General features: G+C 45.3%; 1 protein-coding gene across 1 annotated transcript; it reads right to left on the minus strand.

The window, feature by feature from the left end:
* Window positions 1-20,482: 20,482 nt before the first annotated feature.
* F5J12DRAFT_787348 (uncharacterized protein) lies at window positions 20,483-23,903 on the minus strand (the record flags this gene model as incomplete). Its single annotated transcript, XM_051743628.1, has 23 exons — window positions 20,483-20,795; window positions 20,829-20,954; window positions 21,001-21,131; window positions 21,172-21,567; window positions 21,613-21,667; window positions 21,728-21,755; window positions 21,908-22,076; window positions 22,138-22,145; window positions 22,484-22,543; window positions 22,635-22,722; window positions 22,799-22,833; window positions 22,876-22,909; window positions 22,952-22,986; window positions 23,029-23,062; window positions 23,105-23,138; window positions 23,180-23,216; window positions 23,269-23,301; window positions 23,343-23,376; window positions 23,419-23,451; window positions 23,493-23,530; window positions 23,573-23,624; window positions 23,721-23,738; window positions 23,796-23,903. The coding sequence occupies 23 exons, from the start codon at window positions 23,901-23,903 to the stop codon at window positions 20,483-20,485; spliced, it is 1,899 nt and encodes a 632-aa protein (XP_051594365.1).
* Window positions 23,904-24,430: the final 527 nt, after the last annotated feature.

The following is a 24,430-nucleotide window of genomic DNA, read 5'->3' on the forward strand; positions in this document are numbered from 1 at the left end:
CTGAGTGGGTCTGGAATGAGTTTCAGAATTTCTGAAGTTGCTTTGGTGGGTTGCTCAACTGTCTGCATGGCCTCAGAATTTCCTTGTGAAGCTGTGGAATTTTGTTTTGAGGCATCAGAATTCCCCTGCTCCCCCTTGAGCAGTACACCATGTGGTATGGACACATCTTGGTGCTCGAAAATGACACTTCTTTTAATTCCAATTGCTTGTGTGTCAGGCCAGTAGATGCAGTGGCCATTGCTCTCAGGGTCAAAACCCACCCAGTGTCCATCTTGGGCTTGCATGTCTAGTTTGGAGCCAGAGGTGTCATGGACCTTGACATGACATCCCCAGACTGGAATTTCTGAGAGGTCAGGTGGTCTTTGGTAGAGCATTTTGTAGGGAGTTTTTGTGCCTAGACAGCAAGTTGATGAACAGTTTTTGCACATAGTGTAGTCACATTTAGTCACAACACATGGGCAGCCTGTGCACCAAAACACCAACACTTATATAGACCCCAAGATGGGCCCACCTAAATAGATTAACCAGTACACATGGACAGGCCTGAGGGACTAAAGTGAGAGCAACATATGTATGGGCCTGTAAGTGCATTACCACAACATATGGGAGGGCCTGCAGTGGGTAAGGATGTTGAAACATTTAGATGGGCCCATGACAAATTAAGGATACTGAGTTGCTGTAAGACATGACAGGCCCATCCTGGTAGGTTACACCCCTGTTGCAACATCAAGGTGGGCCTGCCTATCATAACATGGAGAGGGTCACAACATATGGATGGGCCTGGGAGTAATATCATTTATGGTGTCACAACATCTAGACAGGCCCATTCATAATCAGCTGTACCCCTGTGACAACATAAAGATGGGCCTGTCAACAGTAAGATGTACTGCTGTTGAAACATAAAGACAGGCCCATCACTAGTATCATTTAATAGAGTCACAACATAAGGTTGGGCCTGTCAGTAGTATTATGCAACATATGGATGGGCCTGTCCACAGTAAGATGTACCTCTGATGAGACATAAAGATGGGCCCATCAGTAATCTCATGCATAGCATCACAACATACAGAAGGGCCCTTCAGTAGTATTATTTAGATTGTCACAACATATGGGCAGGCCTGGCCCCAGTAAGATGTACCCTGTCAAAACATAAAGACAGGCCTGCCACTAATATCATTTAATAGAGTCACAACATATGGATGGGCCCATCCACAGTAAGATGTACCTCTGATGAAACATAAAGATGGGCCTGTCAGTAATCTCATGTATAGCATCACAACATATGGACATGCCCTTCAGTAGTATTATTTATATTGTCACAACATATGGGCAGGCCCAGCCCCAGTAAGATGTACCCTGTTGAAACATAAAGACAGGCCCATCACTAATGCTGTCTAATAGCATCACAACATAAGGATGGGCCCTTCAGTAGTATTGTTTATATTGTTGCAACATATGGATGGGCACATCAGTAACATCATCTAATAGCATCACAACATAAGGACAGGCCCTTCAGTAGTATCATGTATATCATCACAACAAATGGATGGGCCCATCTAGCAAGATGCACCCCTGTCACAACATAAGGATGAGTCTGCATATGGTATTCTTAGGCAGCAGAAAGGGAGATCCAAGCTATCTACATAAGGGCAGTCCATGTAAGGCATTCTCAGGCAGCAGAAAGGGAGATCAAAGGGATCTACATAAGGATGGGCCCATCCATGGTATTCTCAGGCAGCAGATAAGGGAAAACAAAAACCAGTGTTACAACATAAGACAGGCTGATCTGTCCATCACAGGATTACAAACCCTTGGCACTGCATAAGACAAGCCAATCTGTCATATCATAGATAGCTCACCACAAATGGATGGGCCTATTCATAATTGGGTTATCCCCCTGTCACAATATAAGATGGGCCCAGGAAGACAAGAAATGAAGAAAGTGGAACCTCTCACACTACAGAGTATCTGAATTTCCCACTATAAATTGTGTTTCACATTGGACAATTTGCCTATTTAGTTGGAATCTCAGGCACTGGTCTATGCAGCTGCAAGCCAGGCTCTGCCATTGGAGCAGATGGGAAACATGCAAAACAAACAGCAATGCTATTCCAGAACAATGCATCATATTTTTATCTGAGCCTCTGCTTCATATATGCATTCAGGATTATTGACTTGTACTGGTATTGCCATCATGCTGTGGGAATCATTCATAGGTGGGATAAAAAATGCAACATCTGCATATCTTGTTGTCCATCTTTAACCTCTGACTCTTCCACTCTCCAATCACCATCACCACTCTCACCATCAAACTACTCCATCATCTCATCATCAGAAACATATTGTCATTGTTGTCTTGCAAGCTCTTCAAGAAATCACCTGAGCTTGATGCTGCAGCCAACCACATCCTTCAAATTTACTTCAAGGATATTGCAGAAAGCAGCAAGCTGGGAAAGGTGGACAAGATTGCAAAGTGGAGAGGTGCCATCAAGGTGATAAACAATGAACTAGTGTGTCATAGCATCATCACATTTTTTTCACTAACTGATGCTTTCAGGATGCTGTGCACAACCTCATCACTAGGACAGATGAGATTCTGATGACCCTCATCAGTGTCAACATGTTCTTAAAGTGGCATGAAGACCTCAGCTCTATTGAGCACTGATGGCCTGAGTGGAAGACTGCCCTGTCCCCTTCCAAAACTGATGTTGCCAACCACAAGTGGCTCAACATTGTTGAGTGTCAATATGACTACCACCAGTTGGGCCTCCCTATGCCCCATGTGGTGCCAACACCAACACCACCCACTCAAGAGACTGAAATGCCTATGAGTGACAAAGGAAAATGGAAAGCGACCAAGACAGAGGTGGAGCAAATGATAGTGGATAGCTCACACAGGATGGAGGTGGATGATGAGGGTGAAGATGAGGTGCCAGAGAAGGAGGGTGATGAGGAAGAACCAGCATGAGGCAGGCAGAAGCACAAAGCTGCCACAAAAATGATGTCCCATTGATCCAGACATCAATCCTGCTCTAGGAAGGCAACAGCAGAAACCAATGATGATGAAGATGTTCCTGCTCAAGGCCAATTGAAATGCAAGCCTTGTCCACCATCAGATGGACTATATGGTCGCACTGCCATAGCTGCCAGAAGGACACCTTCCCCCAACCCCCATTCCTGCAAGTTGTGCTGCAGATGCAAGGTCCAATGCTACAAGAACCCCAGGAAGTCCTGCTCCCCATGCAACAGTTGTAAAATTTGATGTAGCCATGCCAAAGGCACTCCAACTCAACAGAATCCATCACAAGCCAGGGGAAAAAAGCAGGCTTGAAGTCTGTCCCCAACAATGGAGGCCCAAGAATCCCAAAGCCCAAAGGAATGTCCCCCAAAGCAACACATTTCAATGGCTTCCAAAGCCATCAACACCAGGGTTGGGCCCTCCAACCAGGGAGAGATGATCCCCAAGGGATCTTCACTCAGTATGTTCACAATTTCATGTATTTACACTGACTCAAATTTTATTTAGAGATTTGTATTCCTGCATTCAATCACAGGGATTCCTGCCCAATCCCAGCAGCTGTAAGAGCAGATTCAATCATTGAGGCTGGCCCATCCATTGCACAGGAGGTAGAGGGATCTACAACAGCAGGTATGTTTAATCACTCTACATTTATGCTAATTATCACAGTTAACCCTTGTATTCCAAGCAGACACCCACCCATCAACAACAACAGCACCCCTCCAACTCACAACTGCTGCAACTCCCAGCACACTGTCACCCATCTGTGCCCCAATCACTGAGGTGTTGCAAACATCCAACACAATCAAAGAGCAAATCGAAGATTTGGAACATTGACTCTGTGATGCTGAGGCCCACCACCGATACTATGAGGATTGAATGTATGATTTCCAAATACAACAGGACAAAACCATGCAGATGCTGGACAGGATGGCTCACAAGCTGGAGGCTCTGCATATTTGGGTATATGGATGAGCATTGGGAGACAATCTCATCGATCTCTTAGGGCCTCTGGCAGATGAGACAAGGGCAGATAGGGCAGCAGGGCAAACAAGGCCGTCTATCATTTTCCTCCTCCACAGTACATACAATGTCATTTTATATTTCCATTTTAATTGACCACTTGTGCCACATTGTATATTCAACCTTTATTTAAGAGTGAGAAAAAGACAATAATGGCTAGACAGCCAACAGAATTGCAAAGGATAATCTCATTCTACTAAAACAACTGCTAATGTATCCCAATAGGTGGAAGCTTAGCAAATGCATGGCTTTGTGACATAGAATAGTTAACTTGAAACTTAAAAAATGAGATAGCAGGATGGTCTCATTCTGCTAAAACTGGAGCTGATAGAACCTGATAGACAGAACCTTTGCAAATGAACAGACTGTGTGATATGTGATAGCAACCTGCCATTTGACACAAATGCAATTAATAGTCTGGTTTGGCCAACACATCTGAGTCTGCTAATATGGCCGCTGATGAATCCCAATAGACAGACACCTGGTGAATGAGCAGGTTATGCTATTTACAGTGTTCACTTGAGAGTTACAAAACAAGATAACAGCTAATAATAGGATAACAATGCAAAGAAAGATGTCAGCCTGCAAAGACAGCATTCCATGGATCCCAATAGGTGGAACCCTTCCAAATGAGCAGCCTGCACAATATGCAAGGTTGATATGGAATGTCTCGACCTGCTAACATGGCATTCAATGGATCCTGATAGAGGAACCCTTCAAAATGAGTGGACTGTGCGAGATGCAAGGCTGAGAGCAATTGGTCATCGGATGCAAATGCAAAGCAATATTCTCATTGCACTAATGTAGGATCCAAGGTATGCCCACAGGTAGGACATGTGCAAATGAGTGGATTGTGAGATTTGCAAGGTTCAATTCAGGGAAAACATTGCATTCTGCTATTGCAGGAGCCAATGTATTTCAATAGGTGGACGCTTGGCAAATGAGCAGATAAATATTTCTCTGCAGATGGAAATACAACCAAGGGCATTCAGCCAGTCACTAGTGACCAATTCACCTTCTGTAGTGAGCAATAAATATTCTGTTTCCCAACAATGGTTTGTTGCCATTCATCTCAGCATGCAGACACATGAGCCTTTCAAGACAAATGATATACATACTCATGTCATACCAGACATATTCACAATGGAAATAAAACATGTGAAAGGTGAATGAATGGGCTAGCTTGCCACTGGACACCCCCCGTGAAGTACCCACTGACCCACCCATCAGCTACAGGGCAGAATGCAAGGGCAGGGAATGGAAACTGCAGGTTCACACTAAGCTAACATTTAACTACAAATCTTTCTCCAGAACAAACTGAATATCAGTCACATTCATGGCCTGCCATTTGTGTTCAGCATGCTTGGCCAACCACAAATACATCATCCTCTGCCTCACTGCATAACACCACACCCCAGGAGCTCCAATAGTGTGGCTTCCCATCTGTATCTTATGCCATTCTTTTGCTTGAAATCTGAAGAAACTTATAGCCCATTGAAATTCTGATATTACAAGCTCTTCCTCTTCTTCCCAATGATCTTTGATGGATTTTGCTTGCAGCCAATGAATGTAATAAACTAATTGAAGAAAGTTCATCAACCTTAAAGCACTGTTGAACAGTAAGGTCAACATACATTCAGACATCCAACTCTTTGATTCTGTGTCCTGTGGGATGTCAATCAACCAAAACCATGGAAGATGGGTTCTGCAGTGCTCATCTGCACCCACACCAAGTACAACCATGGCATCTCTGCATCAATTATAAATCATGGCCTGTTTTTTTACTGAGACATTTATAGCACAGATCATATCCCAGGCCCGAGTTTTCATAGAATAGCTCTTAGCTGTGTGCACAACCCCCTGAAAGACAGCTGCCTTGTCTGCCAACATAAGACAGAGGCCATGTAGTGCATCATTAGCTTGACCTGTGCAAAGCTTCAGCTCCATTTCTGCAAGATTTTGAAGCCCTTGAGCTCAACATGAGTCAATGCCAAGAGCAGATGGAAGCAGCAATTTGTCCTGCAGTCCTGCCAGGGTTTCATCTGAAGCAGGCAACTCATCCCCCACATTGTCCAGCCAACCATCATCTGAAGCATAATCCTGCTCTGAATTTGCATCAAGAAATGCAGTCTGCTGTACAGATTTGCTGGTGGAAGTGTTGGAGCCTGCTTCAAGGTGCAGCTTCAAGTAAATCATGGCATCCACAATAAAACCCAATTGTTCAGATGCAATGCGATCAGCACAGCATGCCATAGCCAATTTTTTCAATTCCAATGCCCATGTAGGCTTCTGCTGGGTCTTGGTTCCTCCAATAACACTAGTTTGATGGCATGCACTGTTGGTGCTTCTTGTGATATGTCAGTATTTTGCATTCATCCAAAAAGGCAGATGTCATACCTGCCCTTAATTGAACTTTGAAGATGTCCATGACAGATGGGTCATCAACACGATTGTGCAGTGCATGAATCTCTTGCATTCACCAGCTGTTTCACTGCTCTGCAGTCAAGGCTTCATCTAGCTTTATATATGCCTGCCTCACCAATGGCACTGCTGCTCAAGCCACTTTGAGCCTCTGCAATAGGCTATCCACTTAATCTTGGATGTCAGAGAGCGGGCTGCAAGTGGATCCTCAGAATAACCAATCCAAATCATCTTCATGAAGTTGGAATCATTCATCTGGAAATCCAGCAGTTCTTGGCAATGTGGTGAGGTCATCCTGCATGCAGATGTGGATGCCATGTTAAGGATGGACCACAACATTTCAATGATTTCTCTGTCTACCCATCCAGCCCCCTTGATGAACAGCAGGGCATACTGTGCATAACATTCCTTCTTGTGCCCATGCACATGCCATATGCCAATTCCAGGGATAATCCAAAGTGATGATGGGATATCAATCATCTCACTTCAACCCACATGCTTCTGCAGATTTGTCATGTAGGAGCAGTTAATGTTGTAGAAGCAAACCACTTGTTTGATCCCTTCCATATTGTATCCCAACACATTTGCCAAAGAGTAGTCCATGTTCAACTGTCTGCAGTGCCATCAGCAGGTGTCAAAATCAATGATTCAACCTCATACCTTTCTCCTTTTTGGAAGTCAACAACACAATGCAGATAAAAGCATCTGTGCCATGCACATGCAGTCGCCCCAATTCTGGTCACATGAAGCTTTCCCTGGGCTGTGTTTGCCTGACTGATAGCTCTGTGGTTGTTGCAGGTGGATTTCTGTGCCTGAGCTCAGATCATGCTTTGCACAGGTTGAATGAATTCATACCTCTGTGATATGTGGAGTGGCCTTCAAATAGTCTGCATAGTGTGGATTGGTCACCATATAACCTAGTCCATCCATCGACCACACCTGATCTTTGGATTTCTGCTCATGCATGTGTTCTGCTTTAAAGTTTCCATCCATTACTACTGTGCAGGTGAACTGCCAGCTGCAGAAGGTCAGCATATGAGGATTGCATTACTGGAGCCACTTACTGGTCCAAATCCTCATTAATATCAACATTTATTCCAAGCTGGGGGCATGCTGTGCAAAATAATGCCAGTCTGCCTTTCTCTGCTGACCTGGTTGTCCCACAGAATCCATTCCATTTAAGTAGCTTGAGGTATTGCCATTTCCACACAACCCATAGAAGTTCACAGTATCTATCCTGATTGACCCTTCAGACATTCCAACACTTGGAACCAAAATACCAAATCTTACTGGAACAAGGTGTGGAAACACACTGGATGTGATCCAATGCAACTTGCTGTAATAGTTCATGCCAGACATTCCACATTCCAGGTTGTTCCTCAGGAAGTCATCCAGAACCACAAATGTGAATGCAGTGTTTGGCTTCTCGAACATTGGGGGAAATAGTTTGGCTCTGAGTAACTGTATGTATTGGGTTTCTGCAGTCTGGCATTCACACCAATTCACTACAATGAAATGAACACCTGTGACATCCATGATGGTGAGATATCTTGACCCTACTGGAGGATGGAGGTGCTGTGGGTTTTCTTTGATATCTTCCACATCTTCCCATTCTTGATCATCCATGGGCAGAGGTTCACCTGCTGCTTGCTGGGCTTGTGCAATCGCATGGGGACAGGGTACTCTGCCATGTCCTAGGTGCAACTGAATGCCAGTCTGTGGGTCTTGATGTGAATGTAATTCTGGGCAACCAACTGATCTCTCACCATGTGGAGGGTGGATTCCTCATAGAAGTCCCCTGTCCACTGTTGGATCCTGTGGAAAGGCAGGCTCTCATGACTCTTCTGGCAACATTCTGTGCAGAATAGGGGCTGATGCAAGCAATCTGGACATCTGTATACCCCATCATTGCCACACCAGGTGCAGTTCCTTGGCTCTGGGGAGGCTTCCAGCTCCAGGAGTATCTTCAAGAACTCCCCCTTCTGTGGAACCCATTCACAGATGCAATCATTCTGTGTCTGACACACCATGTGAGGTCCACTTTTGGGTTGGTGAACTACTGCATACCTTTTTCTGTGGTAACATCAGTTGCTGGACTGGTGGGCTCATGCTTTCATGTCTGTTGAAGGCTGAATCTGCCCATGCATTGAAGTACTTGTGGGAGCAAGACCTTGAATGCTTGGATGGTGAGGATCAGGGAGAGTGGACAGGGGTTGTTGGATCTGGCTGTTTGATTGTGACTTCTGCCAATTGTGATCTATATCTACCTCCAGTTCTCTGAGTCTTGACTTCCAGCTGCTTCGCCTGATGGCCTGGGGTAGGACCAATCATTCTCATACCCATTTGAGTGCTTCCCTTGGCCATCTGGAGGTTGCTGATTTCACAGTATGAGGTCAGTTGTTAGAAATGCTACCACTAGTGCAAGTCACTTTATCATTTAGCTCTATTGATGTTGGTACCTTAACACATGTCAGGGCATAAATACAAATGCAACTACACTGGCCTTGCACAATGCATGGCACTGCCTTCTTATTACTGCTCAATCCCTGCCTGCACATTCCCTTCCTGCTGCAACATTACCTGGGTGCTTTGCCTGGATTATGATGGTGAATTTGGATGCTATATTAGCTGATGAAGGTGAAACAAGATGTTTGGTATCAATATAAGTATGGATATGATTGGGCAAGCCAACTGACAGCCCAGATGCAAACTGGAGCTAATCCACCTTTGGGCAGGATCCTGTCAAAGAGATCAGCCTGATTGGATATTTCAGTCACTTCATGGAGGTCCAAATGAATTCCTTGGCATGGCCACACTAGTACTGAAATGCATTGAGACCAAACAAGGGTGCAAAAAAACTTAGTAGCCAACCATCTATTATACACCATTATACATCATACCACATCATACTCCATGGAGTCCCAGTATGAATCAGATGCCTGGGATCAGATGGAAAGAGATGATGCTGATGGTGAGCAAGACATAGAACCATCAGATGTGGGGGAGGGGAAGGAAGAAAGGTTTGCAGTGGAAGAGTTGGAGATCCTTGGGCACTGACACCAGGAATGGAGGCAAGCAGGGAAGAAGAAGAAGCCTGCAGTTCTGCTATCCATATGGGAGGAGATGCAGTGATTGGACAGGAACAAGGAGTTGAGAGGGAGCAAAGTCCAGACCAAGTGCAAGGTATGCTCTAAAAGTTCTGATTTGGATGCTCACAATTCAAAGCACCCTTGTAGCTAATACAAGATTGGTTGAAAAAGCCCCTCTGTTCAAAGAAGCCCTGCATTACCCTTAGATCCAGTTACAAATACTCTGTGTGGGCAGTGGTCCACAAATTGTACCAAGAGCAAATACAGGAGAAGCTTGCAAAAATGCAAGTAGAAGAAGGCAATACCCATGGAAGCAAGCAGATCCAACAGTATCAGAATGCATTGATGGCTTTTATTCAGGATGACCTGACAGAGGAACAATTGGCTGCAGCTGAAGATATAGTGGAAAGGTGGAATGGGCAGGAAGGCCTCATGCCAGAGACAAAAGCAAGGTGCAATTGTATGAGGTCAACTTCCCAGTCTTCAATTTATCCTGGTTCCCAGGAATGCAGCCAAGTATGGGTACAAGTATGTCTGAAACTTTGCAATGGAGATATGGAGGTATTGCGGAATGCACATAGTGTGTATGGCTGGGTGGAAAAATGAGGAGGGAACTATACAGGCATGCACATGAGTCCACCATATTCTCCTCTAGGCCTAGGTAAGACTCATGCAATGACAGTATGGACTTCAATAACAAAATCACGGATGGAATCCCCTTCAATGATGTCCACACACTGAAAGGAAGCTGGCAAGAGTACCTTGGGGAAACATTTGAGGAACCAGGAACACCACCTGAGCATGATGGCAAGTCAAGTCCCAAATGTACTCAGAAAAAGACAGTGGCCAATGCAATGAGGACTGGCAAGGTTGACTCCATGAAATTGGTGAAAAATGCTGATGGAGAGATTTGGATAGGAGAAATTGTGGGCCTTAGCTGGGACCAACTACAAAAAATGGTTCACAGATTTGTGACTGCTCACTACCATGAGTGGCCAGAGTATTTAGTGTCCTCAATCTCTGATGAGTGCTATCAGGATCAGCATGTGGACATCCCTTGTCAGCAGTGCCATTCAAGAATTTTGGTCATCATCAAGCAGAAATGATAGCAGCCTGCCATCTTCCTGAAGGATTTACCTGTGACCACAACCAAAGTCACATGTGGATGACAACAGCTACCCAGCTGCTGTCCTTTTGGTGCAAGCAACAGGAATCCCATCCAAATGATGTGTTTGGATTTCAGAAATGGATTGATTGATCTGGTGAGCTGCAGCCACTGGTGGATAGAACTTTGGCACCTCTCCAGGTTGTAAGGCAGTGGAAATACTGAAAGACACCTGCCCCCAAATGCAAAAAGAATCCTGGAAGGAAAAATGTCAAGGGCAAGGGTAAAGTGCAGGAAGAGGGAGTGGTGGATGATAGTGTGGATGACAGCATGGATGACAGTTTGGATGATCACAGTGAGGCTGAGGTGAGCGATGTTGGAACAGATGGTCCCTCTGCTAAAAAGGTGCACCATGTGTGATTTTCATGCATGACAGATCAGCACTAATGCAATTCTGGTCTTCAGGTATCTGGTAGGAGGCAAAGCTGTGCCAAGACACCATTCCCTTCTTGTTCCCACTCAAATTCCCCACCAGCTGATGGTTCCCATAGTAAGCAGCTCTCTGCACCTCCAGCCCATGCAAAGACCCTGGTGCATCATCCACAAAATAAAGTGCTAACTGACTATAATGGGTGGGAAAGCAATGGCCATGATTCCAATGATGAAGCTGATGAAGACACTTATTTGCCCACCCTATCCAATTCAAAGAAAATGGCAACATCCCTGAATAGTGAGCTTCCTGCTGTAACTTGTATTTGCAGCAAACCCTGATCTGCACTCAGGGAATAAGTACACAGCTGAACTACAGGACCACTCAGAATACACAGATGAAGATGGATTGGAGAGCATTCCTTTCACTGACCACTCAACTGAGGAGGGGTCAATGAGCAGAAAAAAAGGTGGAAAGCTGAAATCCACCCTGAAGTGCACACACCAGGCAAGTTTGGTCATGTTGAATCAGCTGTTATGGCTGACAAGTTTGCACTGTATATTAAGCAGGCTCTGTCAGAATCAAGTGAGCCAGACATGAATCAACATTGACCTGGGGCTAAATGCTTGTCTAAGTCTAACTATAATGGATCTGTGACCACTAATGCAGCATCTATGAATGTGAAACAGGGTGTCCCTGGGAGCACCTGGAAGTCACCTTGTGTCAGAAAGGCCCCTGCAAGGCCAGATGCAGATGTTCCATCTCCTGATGCAAAGAGATCACACAAGCAAACAGGCAGCAATTAGAAGTGGAAGTAGTTGTTGAATCCCTCAAACAGTCAGAGTGGAAACCTTTTCTGGAACTCGTGTATGGTCTATAGAGGGCTTAGCCTAGTGTGACACACTAGAATACAAGTGTATGGCATGTACAGTAGCTCATGACACCATGGTGGTTGTGAGAGGCATCTTTGATATCAGAGAGAGGGATAGTTAAGTGGGATGGTTGAGCAGGACAGGTCTACATATTGGCCATGTGGAAGTGACTGGTAGCTATCTATGTAGGGAGATATTGCTGCTCATCTCCCATGTATTGCTGTTACCCAAAATTTGGCTCCATCTGCCATTGTCCAACCTTGCTTCCCATGGTGTCAATGATATTCTTGCCATTGTTCCTACAAGTTTAAATCTTGATTAAATCTTGATTGATCATCAACCTATCAGTGAACCCATCATCATTGAATATGTCTGCCAAACAGTCCCACCAAGTTCATTTCTATTGTCAAGGTGAGGTTGTCTTCATTGTTGGATCCAGCAACTTAAGCCATCTGCAGCTAATGTAAGACCAATTGAGCCAAGGCAATCTAGCTCCCACATGAAGCAGTCCAAAAATCTGGAGGAGACACTATTACAACTGTGTGAGTTGTGAGAGCCAACCCCTCCACCAATTGTCTCAAGTGGAAGGGTGGATATGGTGGGGTTGAACATGGATATTGTGGCCAGTGAGTGAACATGATTTCTCTCCAAGCTAAATAACAAACATTCTTTCACTATAGATTCATGCGAAAGCTTGCTGGATCAGTTCCTGCAGGACAGGGAGCCAACTGCTCTGGCAGAGGTGGAATTGTGGCTGGTGAGTTGGTATGATTGCCCTTCAAGCTAATGAACAAACTAATTTTCTAGTAATAGATCCACATGACAACTTGATGAATTGGGTCCTGAATGAACAGGAACCAACTGCTCCCCCAGTGGATGGTATGAATGTGGATCTACTTGAGCAATTGCTGAATGCACAGGAACCATTGGCACCACCAGTCACACATCAGAAATTAAACAGGATGGACAGGTCTTCAACACTTGCACAAGATGTTACTATGCAGGTCAATTTTCTGGCAGACTTGCAGAATGTGCAGGAACCATCTCCTCTGCCCATCACCTGTGAATCATCAAATCTGAGGGACTGATCTCCTCAACCTGATTCTCCAACTAACCTGCTTGCTTGATTGCAGGATATGAGGGAACCAATGCCTCCCCCACTCATTTCAAATGTACCCATCAAATCTTTTGACTTGGCAGTGGATGAGGACAATGGCACAAACCGTTTGACTTTTGGCATGCCCAAATGATCAGAGATGAGGGATCTTTTCAAGGAAATATGCAACAGTGAGCATTTATTTGGTTCTATTCATGTGATCAGTGATATCCATTGATTATGTAGGTGAACTTCCATCCACACAGCAATCTCTTCAAATGGAACAATGGGGATTGGCACCTGTTCCATGTTGTGATCAAGGTATGGGCATGAGCTTAATCTGATACACCTTTGACATTGATAATTTTAGTCCTGTGTGCCTTACATGCTGCAGTATCTCGCTATTGTGGAAACACCACTCCCAGTGACACACCATTCAATCCCACCCTCAATAGGCACCTTGTGTGGGCTGTGAATGCCATTGCAAGAGAATTGGTCACAGCTACAAGGGACCAGTATGGTGCAGCCTCTCAGGGCCTTCAACTCACCAATATGCTCAATTTGATGGACGTCATTCGTTATCTGTGTTCTGCCTTTGAAAATTGTCCTGAGCCATTCATTGCCAGCCAATCACACCCATCTCACCAGTCTGTGGTAGAAATGGGTGTCCTCTACTTGGCATGCCAGATCAAGGTGGCCTCTGTACATCTGAAGCAGACTGCTGATATTGCAGGATGGCCCGCACATTGGTTTGCAAACCTAGCAATGGACTTGGTAGGTTTTACATCAATTTTTCACAATGTGGGACTAATACATAATTCCTTCAGAATCAGCTTAATAGCTTGATTCTGGTGACAATGTTGCATGCTAGTTATACTCATCCCCTCCTGGTGTGCCACCATGCATACCTGAGACACCAAGATGATGAGGTTAGCTTCCACAATCAAATGCAGCTAATTCCCCTTAGTGCATTTTGCATAATCAACAATATCAGTGCCATTGTCCCACATTGGACCCCACATGCAGCTGATCCCAATTCCAGCTTTGCATTCCCTTGGTGGCTATATTGTTCTGAGGAATATGCAGTGGATTCCCAAAGATTGCAAGGCAAGGGATTGTTTTCTGTAGCCTGGGATTTTTTTAAGGTATGCCACTTATTCTTATTGAGGAGCAGGTAAACTACTGCATTGAAAATATTTGGAAATATGCTGATGTTGTCAACAGTTGGGGTTGACAAATTGACCATTTCTATGCTAGGTGGTGGGCATTGCATGGGTTGTTGGGCATGCTGCTTCAATAGTTTACATGTTTTTGACTGTGGAGTTGGTTGAATATGCATTGCTGTGAATGTTGATCATTTATGAGATACCACCCATTCACATGATGTCTGAACCCCCACCCATCTGCACAATGTCTGACAATCCACCCATCTGCATGATGGCCTGAGTAGGTTTATGATTTTTGCAGTTTATGATGCACATGCTGTAGCTCTGAGTACCCACCCAATTTATGATGTTGAAGCATCCACCCATTTGCAAAATCTTTGCAACACCACCTGTCTGAAGTTCAAGAGCCAGCATATCCTAATAAAATTTGAGATCCACATTGCCTACTAAATCTTACATTAAATTTTGCAGCATCAAATCAACAGTTCTCCAGTTGCAACTGGTCTAGGTAGTAGGTTGTCCATCTGTGGTGGTTGACATACGGGAACATGCACCAACTGATGGACATTGGCATGCATGTAGTATGCCAGGCATGCTCTGTCACCATCTACAACTCCCACCCCATGCTCCAATGCTGAACCTGAAAATGCAATGATTGTCCCTGGGTTGTAGCGCAGCCACAGATTCAACATTGGAACAACAAAGTCCAAGGGTGGGTGGTCACCCACAGTTACCAGCATGTCATACCATGGATCCTGTCCATTGATATCCCTGTGGTAACAAGTTGCCTGATTCACCATTATGGACATGCTGCTATACATGGAACTCCATATCGGCAGTATGGAGCTCATATCTGAATCTGCCTGCTGTTCTGCCTGGTTGCCAAGGCAGATCAACACTTCCCTGCCATCTGCATACATTTGTGGATGGATGACATGCAGGATCACAGATAACAGGGCATTGGTGTTGGACATTTGGTCGACCCATTCCCTTGTAGAAGTGTTTTCCATCCTGGATTTGAGCAGCCATGAGGCTTCTGGGAAGCCATTTTGGGGCTTCAAGACAGATGAGCACTTTATTCACAAGGAAAGAAATGATCACCCACCCCATGACCCTGTTGAAACCATGCAGGTGACAGGTTGATGGTGCCTTTCAACTCAGCATTATCGTGGAAATATGACTTGTCCATCTGCCATGCCTGTTGGAGATATATTCTCCCCTGTGTTCTGCTCACTTTGGTGCGATGTTTGGGTGCTTACATAATCACCTTAGAGCGCACATTTTACGTAGTTTATTCACTATTCCCTCAGTAGCTTGTTGCACTACTGAGGGTAAGCTCACTTTCACTACCAGTATTATACTTACTGATATCCTGTAGATACCTACAGGTTGGTCTAATACATTAGTAGCTTGTTGCACTACTGATGATACCTACAGCATCCTTCAAAAATGCCTGTTGGGAAGCCTTTATGCTCTCCTGCAGTGGTTCCCTCAGAAGATGAAGGCAGTTCCATATGTCAGCCTGCCATTGCATTAAGTCAGTAGAATATGAGATTCTGCATTCCCTTACCCTTCTTTTTGGGCTGAGAGCATCTGGCAAATACCAAACACGGATGGTGTTTGAGTTGGTCACCAGAATGGATGGCTCAGTCACTTCTGCATATCTCTCAGCAGCTTCTGCATTGCAGGTTTTTCCACCCCAATTTTTCCTGATGTTGACTGTGGACAGATGAAAACTTCCATCACACCATTATGATGGACTTACTTGGGCAACAATAGGCCTGTGAGATTACTGACAATATGTGATCTGCTTCACATAACACTGGAAATGGAATTGATATATCTGGAAGGGTGCAAGGTCTGCTGAATACCTCCTCTTGAAATCTGGCTTTCATGTATGACATAATGCAGTCTGTTAGTTCCATTTGCCATCCATGGGGGGTTTTAGACATGTCTTGAGTAGTATTCATGCTTGGGGTGGATGAGGTTGGAGTTGTATAGTGGGCAAGCCACTTGCAGCTTGTTGGAAAATTATGGCATGTCAGGACACTTGCCTCAATATTTTGCTGTGATCCAATCAATATGTTGTGATGCTATACATGCTATTGGTGTTGGGCCCATTTTATGTTGCAACAGGGGTGGATCTTACTAGATGGACCCATCCTTGTTTTATGGCAATATAAAAGATATTACTGAAGGGCCTGTCCATATGTTATGACCATATAAATAATACTGCTGAAGGGCCTGTCCTTATGTTGTGACCACATAAATGATACTGCTGAAGGGCCCTTCCATATGTTGTGATGCTATAAATGATATTACTGATGGGCCTGTCTTTATGTTGTGACAGGGGTGCATCTTAATAGATGGGCCCGTCTATGTGTTGTGACACTGTAAATGATATTACTGATGGGCCCATCCTTATGTTGTGACAGGCATTCATGTTGCTATTGATGGGCCTGTCCATGTGTGTGACTGTGTAATTGATATTACTGATGGGCCCATCTTATGTTGTGACAATGTGATTGATAATGCTGACTGGCCTGTCTTCATGTTGTGACATGGGTGCATCTTACTAGATGGGCCTGTCCATGTGTTGTGACCCTGTAAATAATATATATTGAAGGGCCCATCTTTATGTTGTGACAGGTACATCTTACTATGGATGGGCCTGCCCATGTGTTGTGATGGTATAAATGATATTATGGAAGGGCCCATCCATATGTTGTGATGCTACAAATGATATTACTGATGGGCCCATCTATGTGTTGTGACACTGTAAATGACATTACTGACAGGCCCATCTTTATGTTGGGACAGGGGCATATCTTACTAGACAGGCCCATCTATGTGTTGTGACACTGTCAATGATATTACTGATGGGCCCATCCTTATGTTGCGACAGGCATACATCTTGCTATGGACAGGCCCATCTATATGTTGTGACAGGGGTATATTATCCCAAAGACAGGCCCTTCCATATGTTGCCAACTCTGTAATCTATCATAGAGGGGCCCCTCTTTATGTTGTGACCCTATAAAGCATATGATGGGCAGGCCTGTCCATATGTTGTGACCGTCTTCATGATACAATAGGCAGGCCCATCCTGATATTGTGACTGGGGCACACCCTACCATGGACAGGCCTGTCCATGTCTTACAGTAGCTCAGCATACTTACTTGGTCATGGGCCTGTCTATATGTTGCAGCATCCTTACCCTCCACAGGCCCTCCCATATGTTGTGGAATTGCACTTACAGGCCTGTACATATGTTGCTCTCACTATAGGCCCTCAGGCCTGTCCATGTGTCATGGCTAAACTATTTAGATGGGCCCATCATGGGGTCTATATAAGTGTTGGCATTTTGGCATGCAGGCTACCTATATGTTGTGACTAAATGGACTACATGGGGTCATTTTTGAGGCAGGTCACATGCATGATGGCCTCCCCCCAGAGGTTCTTGGGTAGGCTGCTGGCATGAATCATTGCACATATGCGCTCAACAAGTGTTCTGTTGAGTCGTTCTGCAACTCCATTGTGTTCAGGGGTATCATGGATGGTTATGCATTGTTCTGTGCCTCAGGATTTCAGATATTCCAAAAATTCCACACTAAGGTATTCTCCCCCACGATCTGAGCAAAGTCACTTGACTTTGGTGTCGAATTGTGTGTTCAGCCATGCTTCATAGGCTTTGTAGGACTTGAAGGTCTCAGCTTTCATCTTTTGCAACAACAGGGTGGTGTAACAAGTGTGGTCGTCCATGAATGACATGTAGTACTGGCTGTGGCCAGGGGTTTGGACTGGAAAAGTTCCCCAGAGGTCTGTGTGGACCTCATCACCAAGGTGTTCATGGCAGGGTGGGTTGTGCTCCTTCCCAATGGGCTTCCAAGTTGCTTTGGCATATTCACATGAATTGCATGTGCCCATGGTGGAATGTGCTTCATCCAGTTTAATTCTGCTGATCATGCCATCCTTGAGCATGCACTGGATGGCTTCAGGAGCGATGTGACCAAGCCTGATATGTACCTCCTCCATGGTTAGGGATTCTGTGGCCTTAGCTAGGCCTTTTTGCATCAGAATTTTGGCTACTTTCTTTTTCTGAATGTTGAAAATTCGACAACACTTGTCTCAGAATAATGCTGCATACCTGGCAACATCAAGTTTGCTGACAGAAACGAGTGTGATTCCCATCTTGGGAGCATAGAGCACATCCTTGAGTCGAATATGGGTCTGTGCAGTGCCATTTGGGAGTGAGATTGTGAGGTCACCTTTCCCAATGGCATGGAAGGTGTGGTTGTTGGCTGCAGTGATAGGTTTGGGTACAATTGGCTTGTAATTGAGGAATTTGCTGTGGTAGGAGGACATATGATGTGAAGCACCAGAGTCAAACAGGATGGTCTCTTCTGTGGAATTTAGGTTCTCACCCACAAGGAGAACATGGTCATAGTTGTTCATGTATGTGTCTCCTTCATCATTAATGATGTCCTGGGGGTTCGGAATTTCTTCCTCTGCAATTTCCATAAGCCAGTCATCATCCTGCAGGTGCACTAGCCAAACTCCATCTGGTTCAGAGTCAGCACTGGTCTGTGCACTCAAGCTGGCTGATGCACTGGCTGCAGTGGCTGCTTTTCTTGAGCCTTTCTCCTTCTTTTTCCCTTTGCCCTTGTTCCAGAACACTTGGGTGCTTGCCCAGCTTTTCTGCCACCCTCTTCCCAGCATTGGTCTTTCATATGGCCTTTCTTTCTGCAGTTTTCACAATTCAGCTTCTTTCCATTCTTCACTGAGTAAGCTGCATCTTTGGAATTTCTGGAATTTCCAGAGTTGCCCCTTTTCGTCCATGTTTGGCACCTATCATATTTGTCAGAAATTACTTTAATGATGAAGTCCAGAGATAGGTCCTTTTGCATGACTAGGGCTGAAGACATCATAGCTGCAAGGTTGGAGTTGTAAGAAGCAGCAAGTGAACTGAGGATGATGGCTGCAAAGTCATTGTCTGTGATTGACTGTCCAAGTGCAGCAAGTTGTTTGCACAGTGCATGCATCTTGTCAAAGTGAGCATGGACATCACCTTTTTCTGAACAGCAGGATTCTTGGAGTTTTCTCTGAAGATCAATTGTGACAATGCAAGAGCAGCTTTGGAAAAGGTCAGTGAGGACACCCCACACACTCTTTGCAGTCTCTTCCTTCAGAACTTGAAGGAACAATGATTCCAGGAGTGACACAGCGATCGCTTGCTTGATGTATCTGTCATCCTTAGCCCATTGCCAGAGTTTTTCTGGGTATTCATTAACAAGTTTTTGCTCTGTGGCTGTGGGCTTCCAGGAGGCATCTTTCCCTGCTGAAGGGTCCTCTGGTTTTGCATCCAAGCCAGTCAGGTGTCCAATCAGCCCTTTCAAACTGACAGCCCATTCAACCTGAGCCTTGTAATATAGCCAGTTGCTTCTGTCTGCATTTAGGGTTGGGACTTGTAAGGAATGATCATCTTTCACCATAGTGGGTATTCTTGCTGTGTAATAACTCTTTCAGAATTAGAGTATGAGAGCAGGGCTCATAACCTAATGAAGGTATGAGTCCTAGAAGTGGGGTTGGCTGACCCAGCTATGTGATGAATTAGTGACCTAGAAGTGGGGTCAGCCAACACAGCTATGGGATAGATTAGTGACCTGGAAGTGGGGTTGGCCAACACAGCTATGGGATGAATTAGTGACCTGGAAGTGGTGTCAGCTGACACAGCTATGGGATAGGTTAGTGACCTGGAAGTGGGGTTGGCCAAACCAGCTATGGGATAGATTAGTGACCTGGAAGTGGGGCCAGCTGACATGGCTGGGGGAAGGGATGATGTCCTGGCAGTGGGGTCAGCTGATGTGGCTGGGGGGAATGAACCATGACCTGGAGTTGTGGTTGGGCAGACACTTTGCAAGAAAGACCAATATCTTGCTAGTGGGTTAGTGGGGCTGGCCAATCTTATTACTCAGTACACTACTTCCTTGGTAGTTAGCTGGCTGAACCCACATGGTTGTGGAAAAATCCTATATCCTATCCTTATCCTGTGGTATTGAAGTTAACTCTACCAATCTGGCCATTGTATTGGAATTAACATTGGGAAAATTTACTCAGTTGTGTATCAGTACTTAAGGAGGAATTGTCCTGCAGGAAATTACTTTTTTTTCTGAACATTCAATGTCATATGAAATTTGAAAACACAAAGCAGCTATTTTTGATTGTAGTACATGCATATCATATGTATCAAGGTAGGGTATTTTACAAAGATTCCAACAGCCAGGATGATGTTTGCCCCTTTCCCTGTGTAAGTTTGGTAGCCCCTTTGGACATGCAGATAGTATAGGTTTGGGGAGGCTGAGATGTGCCTTGTGTGTCCTTCCCACAGCCAGGATTCTTGCACTCATAGGAATAAGTCTGCCCTGAACAACCAGCTTCCCACTTCTGAATGCTATAACACTGAGGGCACTGGGCAGGCAATTGTTGTCCCCAAGGCCTGATGAACTTGTCAGTCCAGACAAATTTCTCCACCACTACCTTCTCCTGCCACAACATCAGGATGATGTTGGAGTGCCTACCCAACATACCACAGTCATTCAGGGCATACCTGACTGCACTTTGGACATGGAAGCCTTGAACAAGGGTGGAGTCAAGGACACTTGTGAGGAAGGGAATGGTGGTGACTGGTTGAAGTCTCTCAGCATCAAAAAGCAACATGGACCTTGGCTTGAAACTGATATGGTGTCAGCCATAACCACCAACATTGAAAGAAAACCTACTGTTGCACAGCTGCCTTCAGTCCTTGGAAGCTCTGCTCCTTCCTTACAGTAGAACCACATACAAAGAAGATGAGGTCTCCACCCTTGACAATGTTGGAGAGGGGTAACAGAAGGCCTTGCAGAAACTGCAACTGGTCAGATGGGAGTGACAGTCAAACAATGGTGACTTACCTCAAAGACCTCTGTGGCTATTGGAACCTTATTCTCCATTCCAGAGAACAGATCCCCCCTGTCTTCATCAGTATGGGTAGTAAGGAAAATGACTACCTTAGCAAAGGTAGTCAGACTTGAAGCTAGCTTTGATGCTGCAGTGTCATAGGCAGCTCTGGACTCCTCAGTGGCAAAGTTGAAGGGCAGTTGTGAGAAGTGGTAGGTGTCTTGTCTGAAATATCCCTGCAACATGGTGTGAAGGATATGCACAGGGGCATGGCCAAGCTCTAGAGACTCAAGGTGGAGGTGGATAATGGCAGTAGAGTTACCAGCCACTTCAGAGGTGGTGGCATGCTCAAACCCCCCAATGACCACAAGAGGGTGTTTCAGGACTGGCTTGCCTGACAAGTAGAAGCCCTGTACTTGAAGTTAGAAGTGATTGGGGTGGCAATATGCACTTACAAAATAGGGCTGAGGACTTTCAAATCTTGTCATTTTCCAATGACAGGAAACACACCTGAAGTTCATCCAGAGTTTGAGTCAATGGAATTAATTCATAAAAGGGAGGTTAACACACCTGAAGGTCACAGGAAGCTGGGTGACCTCTGCAAGGCAATCCTCAGGTACTACAACACACTTGTTACACACTACCCTTCTGCAACCTGCCTGATCACAAGGCCACAATGTCCCTCCATCCCTGCACATCACACAGAACTGCATAGAATGTTAGAAAGATGGATGGAATATAAAAAGAGACTTGCCAAGTTCCTCATCCTTCTCTTCTTGGCAACAGGGGCCTTCCTAGCATGGGCCTTGCTTGACTTGGCAGCATGTTTTTCCCTAGCTTTCAGACCAGCAAGAGATACCCTGGGAGCTCTACCCCCAGTGGTCTTCTTAGCTGTCTGCTTGGTCTTCACCATCTGAGTCTATTATGCCAACATTAGTGAGTGGCAGCAACATATGACACAGAAGGGAACAGTAGCATACCTTATTATCTTTACAAGACACAGAAGGTGTATGGGACAAGCAGTAAGATAACAATAAATGCATTTAGTTTAGTACATATATCATGCAGCAGGGATAGATATCTACATATTTATGGAAAAGAGAAGCCAATGTATGCAACTACACAACACTGGGCACTGGATAAGCAGACCAAAGAGGGTGATATGTAAGTATCATCTGGACACCATGAAGTAGAAGTCCAACAACATACCTTATTGGATGAGACACAGCAAGGGAGATGCAGTGTGGCAGGAGGGAGATATGAATTGATAGCCTACTAGTGTGTATTGTGAGTGGTACAGGGACACCAGGAACTGGGACAACATACCTTTTGTAGGATGAGACACAGCAAGGGGGTGTTCTGTGAGTGGTAGAGGGATGCCATGACCTGGGATGACATACCTTTTTTTTTTGATAAGGCACAGCGAGGGGGTGTTCTGTGAGTTGTAGAGGGATGCTGCAAAGCTGGGACAACACACCTTTTTTTTTGGATGAGCACAGTGAGGGGGTGTTCTGTGAGTGTTTTGTGAGTTGTAGAGGGATGCTGTGCGAGCTGGGATGATGTACCTTTTTTTTGGATGAGGCATGGTGAGGGGGTGTTCTGTGAGTTGTAGAGGGATGCTGCGAAGCTGGGATGACATACCTTTTTTTTTTGGATGAGCATGGCGAGGGGGTGTTCTGTGAGTGGTAGAGGGATGCCGCAAAGCTGGGACGACATACCTTTTTTTTTGGATGAGCACAGCGAGGGGGTGTTCTGTGAGTTGTAGAGGGATGCTGTGAAGCTGGGATGACATACCTTTTTTTTTTGGATGAGCACAGCGAGGGGGTGTTCTGTGAGTGGTAGAGGGATGTCGCAAAGCTGGGACAACATACCTTTTTTTTTGGATGAGCATGGCGAGGGGGTGTTCTGTGAGTTGTAGAGGGATGCTGTGAAGCTGGGACAACACACCTTTTTTTTTGGATGAGCACGGCGAGGGGGTGTTCTGTGAGTGGTAGAGGGAGGCTGTGACCTGGGATGACTTACCTTTTGTTTTTTTGATAAGGCACGGTGAGGGGGTGTTCTGTGGGTGTTTTGTGAGTGGTAGAGGGACGCCACAAGCTGGGACGACATACCTTTTTTTGGATGAGGCACGGTGAGGAGGTGTTCTGTGAGTGGTAGAGGGATGCTGTGACCTGGGATGACTTACCTTTTTTTTGGATAAGGCACGGTGAGGGGGTGTTCTGTGAGTTGTAGAGGGACGCCACAAAGCTGGGATGACATACCTTTTTTTTGGATGAGCATGGCAAGGGGGTGTTCTGTGAGTTGTAGAGGGACGCTGTGACCTGGGATGACTTACCTTTTGTTTTTTTTGATAAGGCACGGCGAGGGGGTGTTCTGTGAGTTGTAGAGGGATGCCACAAAGTTGGGACGACATACCTTTTTTTGGATAAGCATGGCAAGGGGGTGTTTTGTGAGTGGTAGAGGGATGCTGGGAAGTAGGATGACATACCTGTTTTGTGGATGAGACAAGGCGAGAGGGTGTTCTGTGAGTGGTAGAGAGACGCCACGCACTGGGATGACATACCTGTTTTTTGGATGAGACCTGATGAGAGGGGGGGGGTGTTTTGTGAGTTGTAGAGGGACACTGCGAGCTACTTACCTTCTTTTGAATGAATGGGCTTTGTGAGTAGTATGGGACACTGAACAACACGCAATAGACTGAGAAGAATGGCAGCATCCTGGTGTGTGATGTGAGTGTTGAAGCCATGAGAGGTTCGACAACATACCTTTTTTGTTTTTTTTTTGAAGGGGAGATGTGGCACGATGTACCTATTTTGTGTTTAGAGAGGGAGAGGCACAAGAGATCCAGAGGACGACACCATACCAAAAATTTCGCTGAGACACAGCAGGGCCAGAGAGTGGGATAATGCAATGACAGTCAGTGAGGGGAGACACTGTGTGGCAAGAGGAGAGGAGCAAAAGACCGTGTCAATCCAGATACTTGGATGCACAGATCTTGATTTGGACAGGTCATGTAGTGAGACCTATGATAATCTTGGACACAACCTTAATTGTGACATGAACAATGTCATGGCTGTCATGATTATCACATGTTGTCACACACCAAAGGTGTTTGGTGAGGTGGACATGGATGTAGCTGATGAATGGAGGTGAAGACCATAGCCCTCATGCAAAGAAGGACAGCCAGCAATGTCGGCAGTCATCCCTCGCACAAGAACAAGTTGTCAATGCCAAAGAAAAAGGAGGAGGCAAGTTAAGTGCCAATAAAATTCT

Source organism: Pisolithus orientalis (genome assembly GCF_024613125.1).
Source record: "Pisolithus orientalis strain OTSU chromosome Unknown F5J12scaffold_102, whole genome shotgun sequence".
In the NCBI taxonomy this organism is placed as follows: Eukaryota; Fungi; Basidiomycota; class Agaricomycetes; order Boletales; family Pisolithaceae; genus Pisolithus; species Pisolithus orientalis.